Source organism: Halichoerus grypus, chromosome 1 (assembly GCF_964656455.1).
Source record: "Halichoerus grypus chromosome 1, mHalGry1.hap1.1, whole genome shotgun sequence".
Lineage (NCBI taxonomy): Eukaryota > Metazoa > Chordata > Mammalia > Carnivora > Phocidae > Halichoerus > Halichoerus grypus.
Window position 1 is genome coordinate 41,497,555 of NC_135712.1, and position 19,571 is coordinate 41,517,125.

At 34.5% G+C, this 19,571-nt stretch overlaps 1 protein-coding gene across 3 annotated transcripts in view; it reads left to right on the forward strand.

The window, feature by feature from the left end:
* Positions 1–3,453, forward strand: part of EPHA3 (EPH receptor A3) — a 350,319-nt gene extending 346,866 nt beyond the window's left edge. For all 3 annotated transcript variants that reach the window (XM_078060667.1, XM_078060691.1, XM_078060719.1), the window contains exon 17: positions 705–3,453. In XM_078060667.1, the coding sequence (XP_077916793.1) occupies positions 705–810 (106 nt within the window). In that variant the 3' untranslated portion in view covers positions 811–3,453. The remainder of the gene's footprint in view (positions 1–704) is intronic.
* The last annotated feature ends 16,118 nt before the right edge of the window (positions 3,454–19,571 follow it).

Below are 19,571 nucleotides of genomic sequence, written 5' to 3' on the forward strand. Positions count from 1 at the left end.
ATACTCTTGCAGTGAAAGTGGTCCCCAAGCTGGCTCAAATATAAGGAAATAGGTTAATGCCCTGCAAAGAATTTCTGATCATCTGTATTCGTATCCTAGGGCAGCCATAATAAATTACAACAAACTTATTGTCTTAAACCACAGAAATTTATTTTCTCACATTTCTGGAGGTCAGAAGTTGGAAATCAGGGCATTCACAGGGCCATACTGATCCAAAATCTCTGAGGCAGGGGAATCGTTCTTTGCCTCTTCTGGCTTCTGGTACATTCTAGCATTCCTTGGCTTGTGGCAACATAACTCCAATCTCTGCCTCCATCTCTACATGGCTTTCTTGTCTGTGTCACTTTGTGTCTAAATATAGTCTCATTGGATTTAGAGCCCACCCTAATCTAATATGATCTCATCTTGATCCTTGTCTTGATTATATCTGCACAGACTCCATTTCCAAGTAAGTTCACATGGTGAGGTTCCAGTTGGACAGAAATTTCGAGGGGATGCTAGTCAACGCACTAAACCATCTATTCTTCCATAACGATAGAGGTGGAATGATCAGGATATAGTACATGGATGATGCAAAAATCAGAAAATTGAGTTCAAAGCGCCGGGATATATGATTGTGCAAGCTTTGCTGATTGAACATCTTCTGTTTACATACTCTCCAGGAAACCAGGATTCTCATCAGACATTTTCTTCTTTTTTCACAGTGACATGAAAAAGGTTGGTGTCACTGTGGTTGGTCCACAGAAGAAAATCATCAGTAGCATTAAGGCTCTAGAAACACAATCAAAAAATGGTCCAGTTCCAGTGTAAAGTGTTATTTCTGGAAGGAAGCGGTGGCTGTGGAAGATGTAGCATCATTCTACAGACAGGCGATAACGCTGGAGATGCTGGTGGCAAGTCCAAGCCCAATAAGACACTCAGATATGAATACAAATGCCTTAACATGGAATTGAAAGACTCTTTATTTTCCCCTATCATTTAGTGGATGGGAGGGGGGGTTTATTTTGTTTTGTAATTGCTTTTTTATATTAGTGGATGGGTTAAACTAAAATTCTTCAGCGTGGAATGATGAAGAACTAGCCTAGAGCCATGGATCATAAACTGATTATCATAAAAGCAGAACAAGTGTAATAACAAAATGAACATGGTGGCTCTGTTTACTAATAGCCACAAAAGAAAAGACTTGTGATATTTTTATACACAGAAGAAATCTGTAACAGGTATTTTGTTTCTTTAAAAGCAAGCAAAATAGAGGAATTTATACCTCAAACTATCTGGCCATATATACTACCTTTTCCATTGTATTTTTCTCTTTTATCTGTTAAAAGCATTTAGAAGTGACGTCTGTAGTTGTTTTAAGTACTATACATTTTTAATTGTTAGCTTCTTAAGTATTACCATGTAAAAATGTCTTAAGTTTGAAGAAAAGTACATATTTATTTTCTTTTGAATTCTTTTTTATTATTTTCTATTTATGCCTTGATGATTTAATTAGGATTTGTTACAGCCAAGTGCCAAATGTTCTTTCAAATTGTCAGCAGTTAAAAAACATGGTAAACTGGACATGGGGAATGATGGGTTTCTTTTCAGAATTTCTGAACCAACAGCTTCTCTGTACCTATATCCATATATAAAAAGAAAGAAACCGAACCCCTTCCCTGTTCATACACTACTCAAATCTCAGTTTGAATTATCCCATCCATTTTTGTCTCTCCATTACAAATGGTATGCTCCTAATTTAGTGTAATATACTGGTTTGTATGTAATGGATTCTCAATGACATACCTGCCCTGCTCTGGTGCTTAGGAGACACCTCCCTCCATTAGTAAAGGAGCTACATTAGAGCTCCTAGGTAGAGAATAGCTACACTGGAAAAAATTGGAATCCTATTTAGATTGCTGCATTAATTGGCAACAAAGCCTAGAGGCCAATGCATGAGTCAAAAAATCACTTGCTGACTGGCTTTGAAATGTCACTTAATATCTTTGCTTAAAGTTGTTGAGCTGTTTATAGGGAATAATGAAAACTAAACTACTCATCTGCATCACTGAGGTTTGGTTAATTTAATTAAACATTTTGATCATCAATAGCAGGTATTATTATCTTTAAGAGTCTTCCACTGAAATACACCTGTTGTAATTTTGGTGTATAACTTAGAAGCTATGAACTTCTCTGCATTTGTTGAGCATCTGATTTTCAAACGAGCTGGTTATCTAGCAAATGACTCAAAATCTGTAGACAATGGAGAGATCTCCCATTGCAGGAACTTAGATTTACTGTTCATAGGGCCTAATATGAGTGTACTCAGTAATATTTGAAAAGATATACCTGATGGAGATCTAGCCACTAATCTATTGTGAAGCAACATTTTAGTTCTATTTATATTCTTTCTAACGCTGATAGGATCATGTTATGGGAATAGGAAATAAGAAATGCATATGTCACAAGAATTGAAAGAATAAATCAAAGCTGCAACCCTTATGTTCTTATGCAAAATGGGACACTCTACAGCTTACAGTCACAGATCAAACTTCACAAGTGCTAATCTGTTGTAAATTTAGTGTAATAAGGCTTAGGTTGTGTTCCTTCATGTATGAGATTATTTCTTAGATTTCTGCAATATTCCTTATAGTCAAATCATCCTACTAGAATTCTGTATTGGATATATAAGAGCATGAATTTTTAAAAAGATATATGTGATTATGAAATTAATTACAAATTTCACTTATGCCTGCTAGAAGCAGTTAAAAGCCTTTTTTTTTTTTTTAATCAGACATTTTGTTTGTGTTGTGGAATGTTCATCGAGCCCTAAACCTGGCTTCAATCTCATTTTTTTCCATACTAGCATTTACTTTCTTAGGTACTATTCTGAGCATACTCAAAATCTGTGCATTTTATAAATTAATAGACGTTGAGAATTGCTAGATCTATTTCACTTCTTTTGGCTGTGGTTTCCATTTGAAAGTAGAGATTATATACACAGTATATTGCTCTTCCTTTTTTCCACTATTTTTCTATCTGACCCTTATGAATTTACTTTACACGCTTTTTACCCTGTACATATGTAAACATAACAGTGTACGATTCTTAACTGTGGAGTAGAGGTACTAGAATGCTGATGGCCATCTCTTTGTACAGGACCTGCATTGACTTTCAATAAACATGAAACCACACTTCTTCACAATGTTATGTACCATATTATCTGTTTTGTATCTTAAATTTGATTTACATATATTATTTATTTCTGGTAACTTGCCCAGTTTATGCTGTGCTAAGTATCAATTAAGCCATGTATAAATGTGATATGATTGGCAATATGTATTTACTTTAAACTTGTATTTTCAAAAATTACTCATTTAGTTTATATTGTACAATGTAGATGGCCTCTTACTAATGTAAAATGATTTGTAGTGGAAACATTTATATTTTTATAATAAACATAATGAAAATATTTTTTACAGATTGGAATACAGAAGTGGTCTTTGAAGCTTTTTTAAATATTATAAGACAGGTGCTTATTTAAACAGCAAAATAATGAAATTTATATAAGCCACAAAGAATGTGCTTCTGTTTCTTTTTTCTCTATTGAGGAGTGTTCATGTTATATAATCCACTTTTTTGTCTAAATCTCATTATCAATAAGCTAGAAAAAATAAGTAGTAAATATTATCTTCATCATTAAAAAGCACAGCTTTATTAGGCAAATATCTTTTGATTATAAGTGACAAAAAGCAAATTAGCTTAAGGAAAAAGAGAATTTTGAGCCCATGTGGCTTAAAAGCCTGGAGCTAAATTTCCTAGCTGAGAGATCAAGTCCAGTAAGATCCAGGAGTAAGTCTTTTATTCTTTGTCTTCCTCACTTGACCCTATTTTTCTCCCAACTGGGTTAGTTTGCAAACTATCTTTTAAAATATTGCTCTAGTTAATTTAATTCTACATTGTCATTCTTGTGGGATAATGGTTGCCTTCATGCTTTGCTTGGCTCACGGGCCCTTTGTGAATTATTTTGAGAAGGAGAGTGAAATACTGAGATTGGCAAGTACTTAGTCATGTGCTTGCCCTTGGAGACAGTGGGTGGGGTCAAGTGGAATTGATGATCTACAGGATTAGAGGTATCAGAGTGGTTTATGTCCAAAAGAAAATCAGAATTTCATTTATGAAAAAAGAGGGAAAGAATTTTGAATAGGCCAATAAAACAAAAATGAAAAGGAAACAACCACAACTGCAAATAGCATCTAAGAAACACCTGATACTTCTTATAAAGTAGGTCCATCGTCATTTGTAATCTATTTAAAGAAGCTGATTATACATGAAAACCAAAAAAAGCTAACTAATAATATAAGGCAAGGTAAGTTATCAAGAATTCCATAGAGATAAAGTCGATAGGGAGATGTCACAAAACAGGTCAGATTTAAGCTTACCTTGAAGGAGAAATAGCATTTGATCACATTGACTGGAGGGGAAGAAGTAAAGAAGAATATATTTATTCATTCAATAAACATGCACCAAGCACTATTATGAAATAGGTGTTTTGTTATTACCATTTATTTACAAACCAACTCATTCAATCTTTTCAACAATCCTGTGAATACAGATTACTCACTTTTAATATATGACGGAATCAAGGCTCAGAATGTCCAAGTCAGCTTCCCAAAGTAATTCTAGTAAGTAGACAAATAGATATTTTTCAAGCTGGAACCTTCTTATTTAATGTTATTTCTATAATATAATTGCTGCTGTAATCCAAAAAGTGTTCTGGGGAGAGTGACAGTAGCAATTTGAAAAAATGGTTTGGGACAAGGCTGTCATAGACTATTCGATGGTAGAAATCTACTTCGGTGCCATAGGCACAAAGCTGTGCCTTTACTCTAGAATGGTGGCAAAAGAATATGAATCATGGAATGCATACAAAGACGGAGATTTAGCAGAACTTATCAATGTGATAAAACAATTATTCAAAAGGTAGGAATCAACGTGAACCATAAAATGTAGGCCCTGACGATCTGTGGAAATGATGGCACCATTAGAAGTAAGGAATAAGGAAAAGTTATTTTAAAATTATAAATTTGCCAAATTTATGGTGTTCGCCAAACCTTAATAAGTTAATAGGTATTGAAGATGTGAGTCTGAAGCTTTAGAAAAAAATAATTCAAAGGTAAAAGTGTCTCTGAGAGGATACAAAGATCTATACATCTTTATTGATGGTATACATTCATATAACTTTATCTTGAACTAATTTTCTTAAGTTAATGCTAGCTGCTAGTTAATGGTTAAGTCTCCAAATCTCATCAACTTAAAGTAGCAACACAACAAAATGTTAAATATAAAATTACCCAGAGTAGCTGTTTGTCAGGTGGCCTTTACTAACAGTGATTCAGATCCCACACTCTCTTCCACTTGTGGAGTCTAAGTCCTTGGAATCTTTTGATTCCAGCCAGTAAAATGGAAGGGAGACTTGTCTGTGGTGGATTTTATGAGCCTTGCCTGTGAGGGGCACCCATCACTTCTCTCCTTCCATTGGCTAGAGCTCATATTGCTGTATTTAACTGCAAGAGAATGTAGAGGAAGTGGTGTGCTTAAATAGAAAAGTAAAGAGATTGGGGAATCTATTGAGCAGTTTCTGCCCTAAGTCCTTTTTACTTACATATATAATACGTAAGAAGCAGAGTGTTCTAAAGAGCTATTAAGGAAACATCAGTTTCTTGCTAACTTCACCCATTTCGTCTTCCCTATAGACAACCATTTTTAACTCTTTTCTCTTTACTTAAACCTGATCCTTCTGTTAGTGGCCCCTGAGTCCGCTCTGGGCCTTCATTCTTCAGATCTTCTTACAAGAGAGAACTTATTAGAAGGAGAGCGATTAGCTGAGAACCTCGAGCTGTTGTACTTTCAGAAACCCCTGCACAACACCAGGCCGGGGAGCATGGCAGGAGTCCTAGAGCAAGGCCATTGCTTCTCTGGTGACAGCCTCCTTTCATCTGTCTTACATCTTAAGCTTGCCTCATCCCACCTGCCTGCCTGAGGCTTTCCAAGCTGCACTGCAGTCTTAGCTCCCTACCAACCCACTCGTCTGCTCTCTCCTTCCATAAGCCTCAGACAGGAACTTCAATCTGAATGCTCCCTATGCCTTCTCTTGCTCCCTGCCTGGATCCTTCACTGGCAGGCAAGTCTACTTCCCTCCTGGTGTCTGTTTCTTGACGATCCCAAACTGAGAAAATCACACTCAAGTTGATTAACCTGAAAATAAAATGTCACCCTTCACCCTTCCCTTTATCTCATTTTGGATCACCTAAGCCACTATGCCATTTTAGGAAGGGTAACTTCTATTCTTTCCTCTATCTCCCACCACAACCTCTGTGGGTCCCTCCTTACTTGTTTTGATTACCAAAGAAATCTCCTAAGTAGTGCACCCGCCTCTGGTACTGATACCTCCAATATCAGTCAGACCAGTACATTAGAGCAAATTTAATTATGTAGTTCCTCTTGCACATACAAATGCCTCAGGGGCCTGGCAGTTGATATTAATAAGTGAAGTAAGTGGAGAGGGTGGTGACTTCCAAAAGCAATTTCTCAGGGACAAGGCAACACGGATCCAATGTGAATTCCTGATCTCTTAAAAGAATTCCTTTTTTTTTTAAGATTTATTTATTTGAGAGAGAGAGAGAGAGGTGGGGGGAGGGACAGAGGGAGAAGGAGAGAATCTCAAGCAGACTCCCCAATGAGCAAGGAGCCCGAGGTGCTGGATCCCATGACAAGATCATGACCTGAGCTGAAATGAAGAGTGAGACACTTAACCAACTGAGCCGTTCGGGAGCCCCTAAAAGAATTCCTAATCTGAGTTTTTGTGAGAAATTTTATATACGATAAATATGGTAACCTATCTAATAATGAAGACACATCCAAGGGCTGAACTTAGCTCACAGCTGCCAACTTACCATTTCTGGAATACAGAATACTACCTAATATTGGTACATAAGATCTGCCTTGAATAAAAGCCTATTTTTCTTCAAATTCTCAAATTCTCATGTCTGTCCACTACCTCTTTACACGATACAAAACTGCACTGAACATTCCCACTTTTTTTCTTTTTTATGCATCAGAGCTCTTGAACTTTTGTTCCTTTGTTTAGAATCACCTAGCCAACTTTTTATTTACTTTCCTCTCCTCATCTCCCCAGAACTGTACTGAGTTTTCTTTTTTTGTGTGTAACAAAGGAATCCTGGGATTGATCCTGCATAACACATCAACTTATATTGAAATTGCCTCTTCTTTAGGTCCCATCCCTTCTTGTGGCTGAGGGCACCTTACCAGAAACTGTGCCTTGTAAACCACTGTGCTCCCTGACCCATTGCAATGTCTGATATATAATAAGCATTCAAAATTATCTGAGGTGACTTAATGTATTAAAACAATTTTTGGTAATATAATAAAGGACAACGTCCCTGATTTTTTTTTTTTTGTCCTTATGGAAAAAAAGTGAAAATTTCCTTCAGGTCAATAAAACTAGTTAATATTCTAGTTGTGTATCTTGGATCACTGAATGTACTGATATCTGCTAAAACTGGTTCATTTTCATAGAATTTTGTGAACTCCTTTCACTGGTCTCAATGCTCTCATTTTTCTCAGTGCAGTTAAGTTGTTTAAGTAGACCCTTGAACCAGAGCTTAGCTATAAAAATTTAACAAGGTAAATGCCAAAGCTTTTCTGATTCTTTCTACTCTCTTACTATGTACAAATAACGTCAACATGCCTACTAAAAACCACCCTTCTTACGGGGCATCTGGGATACATATTCTGTAGACCCAGGGGACCTAGACACAATTTGGGAAAATAAGTGGTAGAATTAAATACGCCATAAAATAAAGATTTTGGAGGTTCACAGAAGTCCTCACCCAAAAATTCTTTGGGAAAACCCAGTTACAAGCTGATGGAGAATAGTCATAATTAAGTCACATTTTCCAGCTAGGTGGGCTATCATCTTCCTTCTTTGAAGAAAGGTAATCTTCCAGTTAAATTAGAAACAGTAAAAGAGACAGGAGTAATAATAACAGCAAATAAAAATTAAAAAAACTGCTGGATAATTTCTATTACATACATGTATATATACACGTATGCATTATATTTACCTGTTCCAAATAATAATAACTAATATCAACTGAGCATTTACTATGTGCCAAACACTTGATATACATTATTTCATTTAATTTTCCCAACAGACCTATGAAATGAGTATGTTATTATCCACTTTATAGTTTGAGGCTTAAAGTGATTAATAATCACATCACGTCATGTAGCTAGCAAGTGGAAGAACTGAAGTCAAAACCCACTCCAAGACCCATGCTCTGAATGACCACATTCTATTACCTGTCAGAATTATATTACTAATGAGAATAAAATCTGAAGAACAACTACAAAATGCATTCTGATTTAAGGTCGTGGGTAGTCTCCATGTTGCCGCTTTCCAACATACGTGATGTTACTCAGTAACTCTGCTAGTAGAGAGGCATTTTTGCAGTTACTACCATGGCAGAGGAAGGAACAGACAGTAACCCTTGATTTCATTTCTGTGAACTCCATTTCAAGAGCATGAGATTTGTCTGACATATGGTGAACCCTTCAAGCAAACATACTCCCTTGAACATTCAACAAATAATCTAATTTGGAAACACCAAATACCACAAGGAATAAGTAGTACTGTTGTGCTATTTTCTGACAGATTTCCACACCAATGATTTATGGAAGTGTGTTAAGTTTGGGATTCTTATCTGAAGCCAAGAAAAAAGCCCTTACATTTTTGAAGCCTATCACCCTCAATGATGGAAGCCAAAACCTTGGAATGTTTGTTAAAAATCAAGGATGAGAGAACACAGAATGTCATGTACTATCAAGAACTTATTGACTTTCATATGGTTCTCATTTATTTTCATACATGGCAAATCAAAAGCCTTGGGAGGAAGCCAATACAAATTGTTATAGATAACACTATCTGAATTTAACTGCCGTAGGTACGCTTCATACAATAAATATATATTTCATATCAGCAACTCAGCAGCACAAAAATGGAAAAAGGCTCTAGTCAAAATTAATTTGGATACTCTCCTTTAGGCAATGTTCCTCCTTGAGGCAATGCTCAATTTGCCAATATTATTATTTATCTTGGGCTGGAGATCCCCCTAATACTCAATTTGTTTCGTGTTTCTGACTAGAGATTTTATATATATATATATATATAGAGAGAGAGAGAGAGAGAGAGAGAGAGAAATCTTTAGAGATTTTGTATATATATTTACATATAATATGTATATATATATATTTCACACTCTATGGAATATTGAAATCATGTTACAATATCTTAGGGTAATAAAATCCTTTCAATATGAATAGTTAGTATGTGCTTCCAGAATCAAATAGATTAAATTTTTCAATATTTAAAGTTTCAAAAATATTTTGCAAACAGGAACTTTTTCTTGGTTTAATTGGCTACAGTTAATTTGAGGCATCATTTCAGCATGTAAGTTTTTTTTTTTTAAGGGTTTATTTATTTATTTATTTGAGAGAGAGCGCAAATGGGGTTGAGGGAGAAGCAGAGGGAGAGGGAAAGAGAATCTGAAGCAGATTCCGTGCTGAGTGCAGAGCCTGAGGCAGGGCTTGATCTCATGCCTGAGAGCTCATGACCTGAGCCAAAACCAAGAGTCAGATGCTTAACTGTCTGAGCCACCCAGGCACCCCTCAGCATGGAAGTTTCTAGCATGACACAGCTATAAATTTTAGCCTAATGGTGATGGACCATTTATCAAATGCCTAACACAGTGTCTGGCACACAGTAGATAAGTAAGCATACAATAAGTATTTGTTGAATGGATTTTAAATGTATTGTTAGAAAACAAATAATTAAATATTACCTTTTCAACCAATATGCTATGGATCCAGTGAATAACATAACATTGAATTCCACTTAGGTTCATGTTTCTCTTAAACATTGAGAGAGAGAGAGAAAGAATTTGGTAAAGGCAAGTGTAATCTAACACATAACCTGGATCATGGCCTGGTCCATAAAATAGACTTATAATTATTTGTTAAAAGATAAATAATTCTAATTCAATATCACCACAGGTAACAAGAGAAACTCTTTATATCTTGTCCTGCTGTAAAGGAAAGAAATACGTGTATGATAAATGACTTACTAAAATGTAAAGAATTAGTAAATGTCAAGGCCAAGAATAAAACTAAATTTTTTTAAGAAATGCTTTCCTTCTAAAACAACGTGCACATGAAAGAGATCAATAAATTTTTTTAAGAAGTATTTTTGTGTGGTTTTTTTTTTATTTTTTATTTTTTTTTAAGATTTTATTTATTTATTTGAGAGAGAGAGCACATGAGAGTGGGGAGGGTCAGAGGGAGAAGCAGACTCCCTGCTGAGCAGGGAGCCTGATGCGGGACTCGATCCTGGGACTCCAGGATCATGACCTGAGCTGAAGGCAGTCGCTTAACCAACTGAGCCACCCAGGCGCCCTTGTGTGTTTTTTAAAAATGAATGTTCTAGTTACTATTGTTATGCAATATCACTTAGTGGTTTAAAACATTGTCACTTAAAATCACTAATCTCATGTTTTCTGTGGGTTAGAAATTCAGGCATGGCATAGTGCAAAGAGCTTGTCTCTACTCCACGTTTTTTAAGCCTCAGAAGGAAGACTCAAAGCCTATAGTTTGGAATCATCTGAATTTTCATTCATTCACATGTCATTATTAATGGTGGCTGTCATTAGGGATATTACCGGGCTATTGCCTGGAACACTCACACATGCCTTGTCTTTGTGGCCTGAGCTTCCTCACATTATGGTGTTTACTTCCAAGTACAGGCATCCTAGGGGAGAGAGAGGAGATAGAAAGATATCAAGAATTGTGAAAAGTCTGAGATTTTATCCTATTTATAAGCCAACAAGTTATCTTGTCACACTTTCTTTTTTTTCCCCCCAAAGATTATATTTATTTATTTTAGGGAAGAGAGGAATAGCATGAGTGGGGAGAGGGGCAGAGGGACAGAGAGAGAATCTCAAGCAGACTCCCCACTGAGCATGGAGCCTGACAGGGGGCTGGATCTCAGGACCCTAAGATCATGACCTGAGTCAAAACCAAGAGACAATCGACTGAGCCATCCAGGCGCCCAGCCCTGTCACACTTTTGTGAATAGTGGTGGAAGGCATGAGGTTTCTGGGTGAGACATAGTGGATGGTTTAGCCATCACAGCAATAGCAGAAGTCAGAGTGTCATTAGTTTCACATGCTGGTTCCTCAAGCCCAATTTCCACAGGGTGATGCATTTATCTAAGTTTTCTTTGCTGTCCTTCATCAACATTTTGTAATTTTCATCATAGAGATCCTGTATAAGTTTTGTTTAAGCTATACCTAAGTACATCATTTTCTTGGGCACATTATAAATGATATTGTGGTTTTGATTCCAGCTGCCACATATTCATTGTCGGTTCCTAGAAAATGATTATTTTTCTGTTTTGATTTTGTATCCGTTTATCCTGTTGAACTCACTAGTTCTAAGGTTTTATTTTTTATAGATTCTTTAGAATTTTTCTATGTAGACATTTATGCCATCCAAAAATCATAATGATTTTATATCTTCCTCTCCAATATGTATATTTTTAATTTATTTTTCTTTTTTCATTGCTCTGGCTACAACTTCTAGTACTCTGTTGAATAAGAGTAGTAAGCAAGCGTTTTTGCCTTGTTCCCAGTCTCAGACAAAAACATTCAATCTTTCACCATTAAGTATGATGTTAGCTGTAAGATTTTTGTAGATGCTTTTTATCAAATTGAGGAACTCCTCTTAGTTTTCTGAGATTTTTCATGAACAAGTGTTAGAATTTTTCAAATGACTTTTCTGTTTCAATTGGTATGACCGTATGACTTTTCTTCACTAACCTGAAGATGTGGTGATTATACTGATTGATTTTGAATACTAAACAAGCCTTGCATACCTGGAACAAATCTCTCTTGTCCATGGTGTATAAATATTTAATGCATTGCTGAATTCAACTTAAGAATGTTGCATTAAGTTCATGAGAGATATGTAGATGTAGTTTTTGTTCTTCCTTTTATTTCTTTACTTTTTTTTGTCTTTCGGTATCAAGCATCATAAAAAAGTTGAAGATTATCTCCTTCTCTTTTATTTTCTAGAAGAGGTTGTATAAAATTTTTCTTGACATGAGAATAGAATATGCCAGTGAAATTATCTAGGCCTAGAGATTTATTTCTCAGGAGGTTGTAAATTATGAATTCTATTGATGTAATGGTTGCAGGACAATGTAGTTTATTTATTTCATTTTGGTTGAGTTTTGATAATTTGTAGTCTGAGAAATGTATTTGTTTTAATCGGTTGTCAAATTTATGAGTGTAGTTTTTAGTATTTGCTTGTTGTCTTTAGGATCTGGAATAAAATCACTTGTTTCATTATTAGTATATATGATTTACATCTTCACTATTTTCAGGTTTATTAGTCTTTCTAGAAGCTTAACATAACTGTTTTTGTTTTTGATTATTTTTGAAGAATCATCTTTTCATTTCATTGATATTCTTTATTGTTGCCCTGTTTTGATTTTCATTGGTATTTTCTCTTATCTTTTTTATTTCTTTTCTTCCACTTGCTTAGGGTTTAGTTATTGCTGTTCTTCTTTTTCTAGTTTCTTGATAGATTACTGATTTGAAGTCTTTCTTCTCTTTTAAAATAAGAATACAGTATTATATGTTTTTCTCTTATCACTACTTTAGGCACATTTCATTAATACTAATATCTTTTGTTTTAATTTTCATTTAGTTCTATGAATATTTTATTTCCTTTTAAACTTACTCTTTTAACCATGGATCACTTGAAAGTGTGTTATTTAATATTCAAATGTTTATAGATTTTCCTGTTGTCCTTCTGTCATTGATTTCTAGTTTGATTCTACAATGATTAAAGAACATATATGATATGTTTTCTATTCCTTTCAATCTGTTCAGGTTTGTTTTATGACTGAAGGCATGGTCTATTATGGTGAATATTCCATTGGCACTTGAATACAATGCGTCTATTAGATCTTATTTGTTAATGGTGTTTTAATTATTCTATATTATTGCTCACTTTTTTCCTATCACTTCTATAATATTGTCCAGAGTGGGGTTTTGAAGTCCCCAACTATGATTATGAATTTGCCTATTTCTTCTGTGTTTTTTTTTACTTGTACTAAATGAGAATTGGTCTAGATATTTTCTATAGGTCTTCCCAACATCCTGTAATATGTGACTAACACTGAGGATTATAAATTTATTATATTTGATGTCTCTTCAGGAGGTGGAAACAAAAGGAAGCAAAAGCAAAAATAAGCTATTAGGACTACACCCAAATAAAAAGCTTTTTCACGGTGAAGGGAAACTAACAAAATGAAAAGGTAACTTAGTGAGTGGAAGAGACATTTGTAAATGATATATCTAATAAGGGGTTAATATCCAAATTATGTTAAGAACTAATATGACAAAAAAAAAAAACCACCAAAAAACAGTAATCTGATTAAAACTGTCTGAATAAACAGTTTTCCAAGGGAGACATACATATGGCCAACAGACATATGAAAATATGTTCAACATTACTAAGCATCAGGGAAATGCAAATCAAAACCACAATGAGGTATCACCTCACACCAGTCAGAATGCCTAGTATTAAAGAGATAGGAAATAACAAGTGTTGGTGAGAATGTGGAGAAAAGGATAGTCTCACGCACCGGTGGTAGGAATGTAAATTGGTGCAACCATTGTGGAAAACAGTATGGAGGTTCCTCCAAAAATTAAAAATAGAAATACCATATGATCCAGTAATTCCAATAGTGGGTATTTTTCCAAGGAAAATAAAAGCACCAATATGAAAAAATATATACACCCCTATGTTTATTGCATCATTATTTACAATACCCAAGATATGGGAGCAGCTCAAATGTCCATCAATAGATGAATGGATAAAGATGATATGGTATATATAAACAATGGAATATTGCTCAACCATAATAAAGAATGAGATCTTACCATTTGTGACAACACGGATGGACTGACAGGGTATAATGCTAAGTGAAATAAGTCAGACAGAGAAAGACAAATATTATAGGATTTCATGTATACATGGAATCTAAAAAACAAATCAAATGAAAAACAAACAAGAAACAGAAACAGACTCATAGATGCAGTGAACAAATTAGTGGTTCTCAGTAAGGAGGAATGAGATGGGTGAAATAGGGGAAGGGGGTTAAGTGGTACCCAGACTTCAAGTTATAAAAGAAGTCATGGAGATAAAAAGTACAGCGTAGGGAATATAGTCAATATTTTTTTAATAACTTTGTACGGTGACAGATGGTAACTACACTTATTGTGGTGAGCGTTGCATAATGTATTAAGTTGTTGAATTGCAATGTTGTGCACTTGAAACTAATATAACATTGTATGTCAAATGTACTTCAATAATAGAAATGTAAAAAACTACATTATTATATTTAAAACTTTCAGTGCTATATATGGAAAAATAAAACCTTATGGCTTTGCTACATATATTGATTTTAAATGAGAAAGAATGCATATATATGGATATATGTGTGTATATATATATATATATGTTTATGCTTATCAGTTATAATAATTTTAAATGGACCTTATTTTTCTATAGGAATTAAGATTCAAGATGACTTATTACCTATCCTACCGAGCAGAGGTTTTTGAACTGGTCTGTCCAGAGTTTAAGGAGTTAGTTGAAAGCAGCACAAGATCCTCTTGGTTGGTTGTAATATTCTGAATTATTTGGCATGTGGGAGAAATTCTAACTGTTCATTCTGCCTGTTTCCAAAAAAGCATCTTCACTTAATGTTTGTATTTTTCATACCTTTACATATTGATAAGACATCAATGGCTTTAAAGTTTGTAAAAACCACCATTGAATTTATAAATTTACATTTATGATTATTTATTTGGTTGTAGATCACTGAACAACTGAGGCAATAGGAACAAGAGCATCAAATTAGCTGTAGCTGTCTGCTAGTGATAAAATAAGCCAAAAGTCCATGCATTTATGCATCAACAACAAATAATGTGGGTTTTGTTTGTTTGCTTGTTTGGGGGATACCTACTCTGTGTCAAGCATTTATCTGGGCCTTGGATATGTTGGTGAAATAGGTGAAGAATGTAGTGAAGATGGATGTTGAAGTTCATGTTGAAGCTTGAAAATATTTTAGTCCTTTCTGACTCCTACAAGAGTTCAGATGCTGCAATAATTTGCTCTTCCCACCATCCAGGCAGCGGGCCGTAAACCCACATTCACTGAGGGAATTACATTTTTCTTAGTTTTCTGCACTCTGAAACACCCTTAGCCATTATACTGTATACTTCTGGAGGATTGGCCATAATATTTTTTTTATTTGTATGCCCCAGGTGTTTTGAACACTAAAGAGCTTTTTAAAAATGACCATTTTGAATGGATAAGTGAATAAACATGAATGTCATCAGATATTATAGGTCACTGTGACTACTTCCTGTTATGCTTGTTAAAAAATACTGCAGTGGGAAGAAATCAGGATTTAGTGTTAAACAGACCTCATGTCAAGACCCTTAGCTGTTTTTCTTAGTTGAACTAAATGTCAGTTGAATTCTAGAGACTCCATTTTTTCACCATGTCTATTAAAATAATTATACTAAGCTAGTAGAGTTGGAAGGATAAAATGGAATCTTATAGGTAAAATGTTTTCTTTAGTTTACCTACGCAAGTGGTAAGTTCTTCTTTCCCTACTTACTTATCTTGGTCCAGCGAAAGGCCTGGTTTTAGGATTTATGTTCATCAAAATTGAGCTATAAAGGAAGTGAGCTTAAAAGGTAAATTTTGGGAAACCCTTTGGGAGCCATTGTTAGACATTTGACCAACTCTGATAATAATTTTTTTACATTAAAACTAATCAATGATTGTTTTCAAAATAGAGAACAAGCTTTCTCCTACTTCTCATTGCTAATAAAATGACTTTCACTTTTGACATTTGAAGTAGGTAATAATAAAATTTATATAAGGTAGAAAGTTTACTTTAGTGAAACAGAATATTTTGATTTTCTATGGAAGCTATTTTTCAGTCCCAACTTAATAAAAAAACTTAATTTCTGTTTCCTGGTTTTAAATTATAAGCCATATATTCCTAGCTTACCGTGGACTCCATACATTTGGAGGACTGGAAATGTTGTTTCAAACGAGTAGACATTAAGTGTGGTAAAACTACTCTGTGAGCATAGTTTTCTGCTATGTAGGACACGTAAATTATTAGATTTAGTCTGAAATGATTGAAAATGTTTCCAGAGTCTTTTAACAATTAAAAGAAAAATGTGAGGCTCTTAGAAGATCTGATTCATTCAGCAAATTTGTATTTTGATTAAAAGAACTATTTGATCCTACACAGTAAATGCGTGGAAAAAAGTTGGCCAGCTATTTGATTCAATGTGGTTGTTAAAGAAGAAAATATAGCTCTTATGAGTGATTTTAGCCTTGTGTAGCTTTGTGATTGTATTTGTTTACCCATGGTGGAAATCTCCTTATTAAATTGTGGGCAAGAGGCACTTTTATTGGTTTTCCTAACAGTAACTGCTTATTTCAGGAAACATTAGATTAAAATGCTAGATGCAGATCTGTGGAGTTGATCTTGTAACAGAGCTAAAGCACATTGACCTGATACTTAGACATGTGCAGGAGACAGACAATTTCCTAAAGGTCTGGATGCAATTTCTTCTTTTATTTCTAAAACCAATTTTAACAATGTTTTCTACCCTTAATAAGGATGTAGGCATATACATCAAAAGATTTAGTTTGATAAAGTCTCCTCTTCACTTTAGTTTTATTTATATGCAGCAATTGAACCTTACATGACTGTAAAACATGTCTTAAAAATAAAAAGCTTAGTCATGTACGTGTGGATGAGCCATTGTTAATTGGTATGCTCTCATTAGCTATTATACTATCAACACTATTATTAACATGGTGCTGATTTTGTATCGTTTCCTCTTCTCTGCCACTTGCTGTGTATTCTTCTTGTTCTTGGGCCAGTTGAGCCATACATCTTGTGTTCCAAACCATATGGAGCATGTTTTTGTATGAACTCTCATGATTGAGGACATCTGTCTCAGCCCCTACGTTTGCCTTCAGGGGATCTTTGCATCATTTAATGATACAGCTAACAGCATGTTTTTTATCATGAGTTGGCCATACACAGCTTTACTGGGGATTCCACTGTTTTCATTACTGAAAAAACACATGGAAGAGTCTCTACTTTATCTTTCTCTTCTTTCTTCTTTCTTGCTTTTCTTTTCCTCTCCATCCCTTACTTCCTTTCTTCCTTATTTATTCTAATATTTGCTAAGTGTCAACCATGTGCTAGGCAAGAAAATAGCCCAAGTTGCAGATTTTCAATACTATAAAGATTGTCTATGATTTCTAAATGAAATTTATTGTTCCATTCAATTACTTGTTTTGAGTATAATTTAGATGCCCCAAACTATATGTGCTATTTTTAATATATTTTATTATAAGTAATATGATTCAGATTAAATGCTCTTGGATTTTTCTGAGACATATTCTTAATGACTCTGTCTGCAATATCCATATACCTTATAAGTTAACAACACAAAATGTCAATAGATAGTTCTTTACTGAAATTTTACTAATTTTTCCTACTTTAGAGATGTTTATCATAATTTAGTCATAAGCGTACGTGACAAGTATTTAACTAAAATGAAATTTTAATCACTTTTAAATGGGTAGGATAGGAAGATATAGATAAGAAGTACAACGGTATGGCATCAAAACTCTCATAAACACTAGGAAACAGATATAAAATATGCAAAATTATTAAAACAGTTACATTTTATATTGATGCTAATTTTTACTTTGTAATTTGTAAAACGCCTATTTTCCTGCTTGATGCAAAGATAAACTTAATGAAAAACCCCCAATGAAAAAAAATCTAAGTTAATGTAAATTACATTGAAGATTTTAGTATTAGTTGTTTTTTTCTTTCCTCTCATGGGTAAATTATCATTGGTCTCATTTATTGCTAAATGCAGTGTTCAACTATGTTTCCAAATAATTTAAAATCATAGAGATAAATATAGTTGAGCAGTCTCAGTGAAAGCATATTGACTAGTGAAATGGAAATATTGGTATTTATTTAATTTCTTAGGGTTTATACTTACTCTTTATAATGCATAATATTTGTTCAGCAGAAATATTATTGAATATCAATGGATGTGCCAAAAACTTTGTGTGATAGATGAAAGATACAGAGATAAACATGATGTAGTCTTTACTTGGGGAGAGGAGTCTACTTGTTATTACTGAAAGTTTGAAAGGAAGATATAAAGACAATAATAATACATTTTGTTTTCAAGGTTGTAATTTCTTTTTTCTTTTAAGATTTTATTTATTTATTTGAGAGAGAGCATGAGCAGGGAAAAGGTGGGGGGGGGGCAGAGGAACAAGCAGACTCCCTGCTGAGCGAGGAGCCTGAGGCAGCTGGGCTGAGATTATGACCTGAGCCAAAGTCAGATGCTTAACCCGCAGCTTAACCCAGGTGCCCCTCAAGGGTATAATTTCTTAAATAGGGTGTATGCAAAAATTGGTACATTTTTGGCCAATCAATGGTGTAAAGAAATGGATATTCCCATAATGCAAATATAATGCTGTATTATAACTTGTTTTTTACATAACATTATTGAGATATAATTTACATACCATGAAATTCATTTATTTAAGTAAATAGCCTACTAATTTTTAGTAAATTTTTACAATTGTGCTACCATCACCACTATCCAGTTTTAGAATACAGAAATTTCCTTTGCACCCTTTTGCAGTTCCCTACTCCCTATCTCAGCCCCAGGCAAGCAGTGATCTGCTGTCTCTATACATTTTTCTTTTCTAGAAATGTCATAAAAATTTTGTGATACCTACTGTAGTCTATAACATATGTAGTTTGTCAAAATTATTTTTCATGAGTCTCAGCTTCCTTTTTACTATGAAAACTATATTTCAGGTGGCATTTTGAAATGTGGAAGATGCCTTTTGACTAAGAATTTTTCAGGGTACCAGCTTGCCCAAGAAAGCCATCAGCAATCTTTAGAGAAGAAACACATGGAAGTGGTAGGTATGAGGGACATTTTTACTTTCTTTTTAAAACCCTAGATGTCCTGTTTCCTAACACTACACTATGCAGAAACAATGCCATACACAATGTAATTGCCAATATCGAAGTTCTCAAATTTTAAAGAATGAAACTTTTATCAATCTTGATTTTAAGTTTTCTGATAGAGGGGAGAGAGACTAATGTTTTATTCACTGACTTTTGCGGAGCAGCACTTCACAGAAAATATTTCTTTTGGAGTGCCTGGGTGGCTCAGTCAGTTAAGTGTCTGCCTTCAGTTTGGGTCATGATACCGGGGTCCTGGGATTGAGCCCCCCGCATGGAACACCGCATCGGGCTCCCTGCTCCATGGGGAGACTGCTTCTCCCTCTCCCTCTGC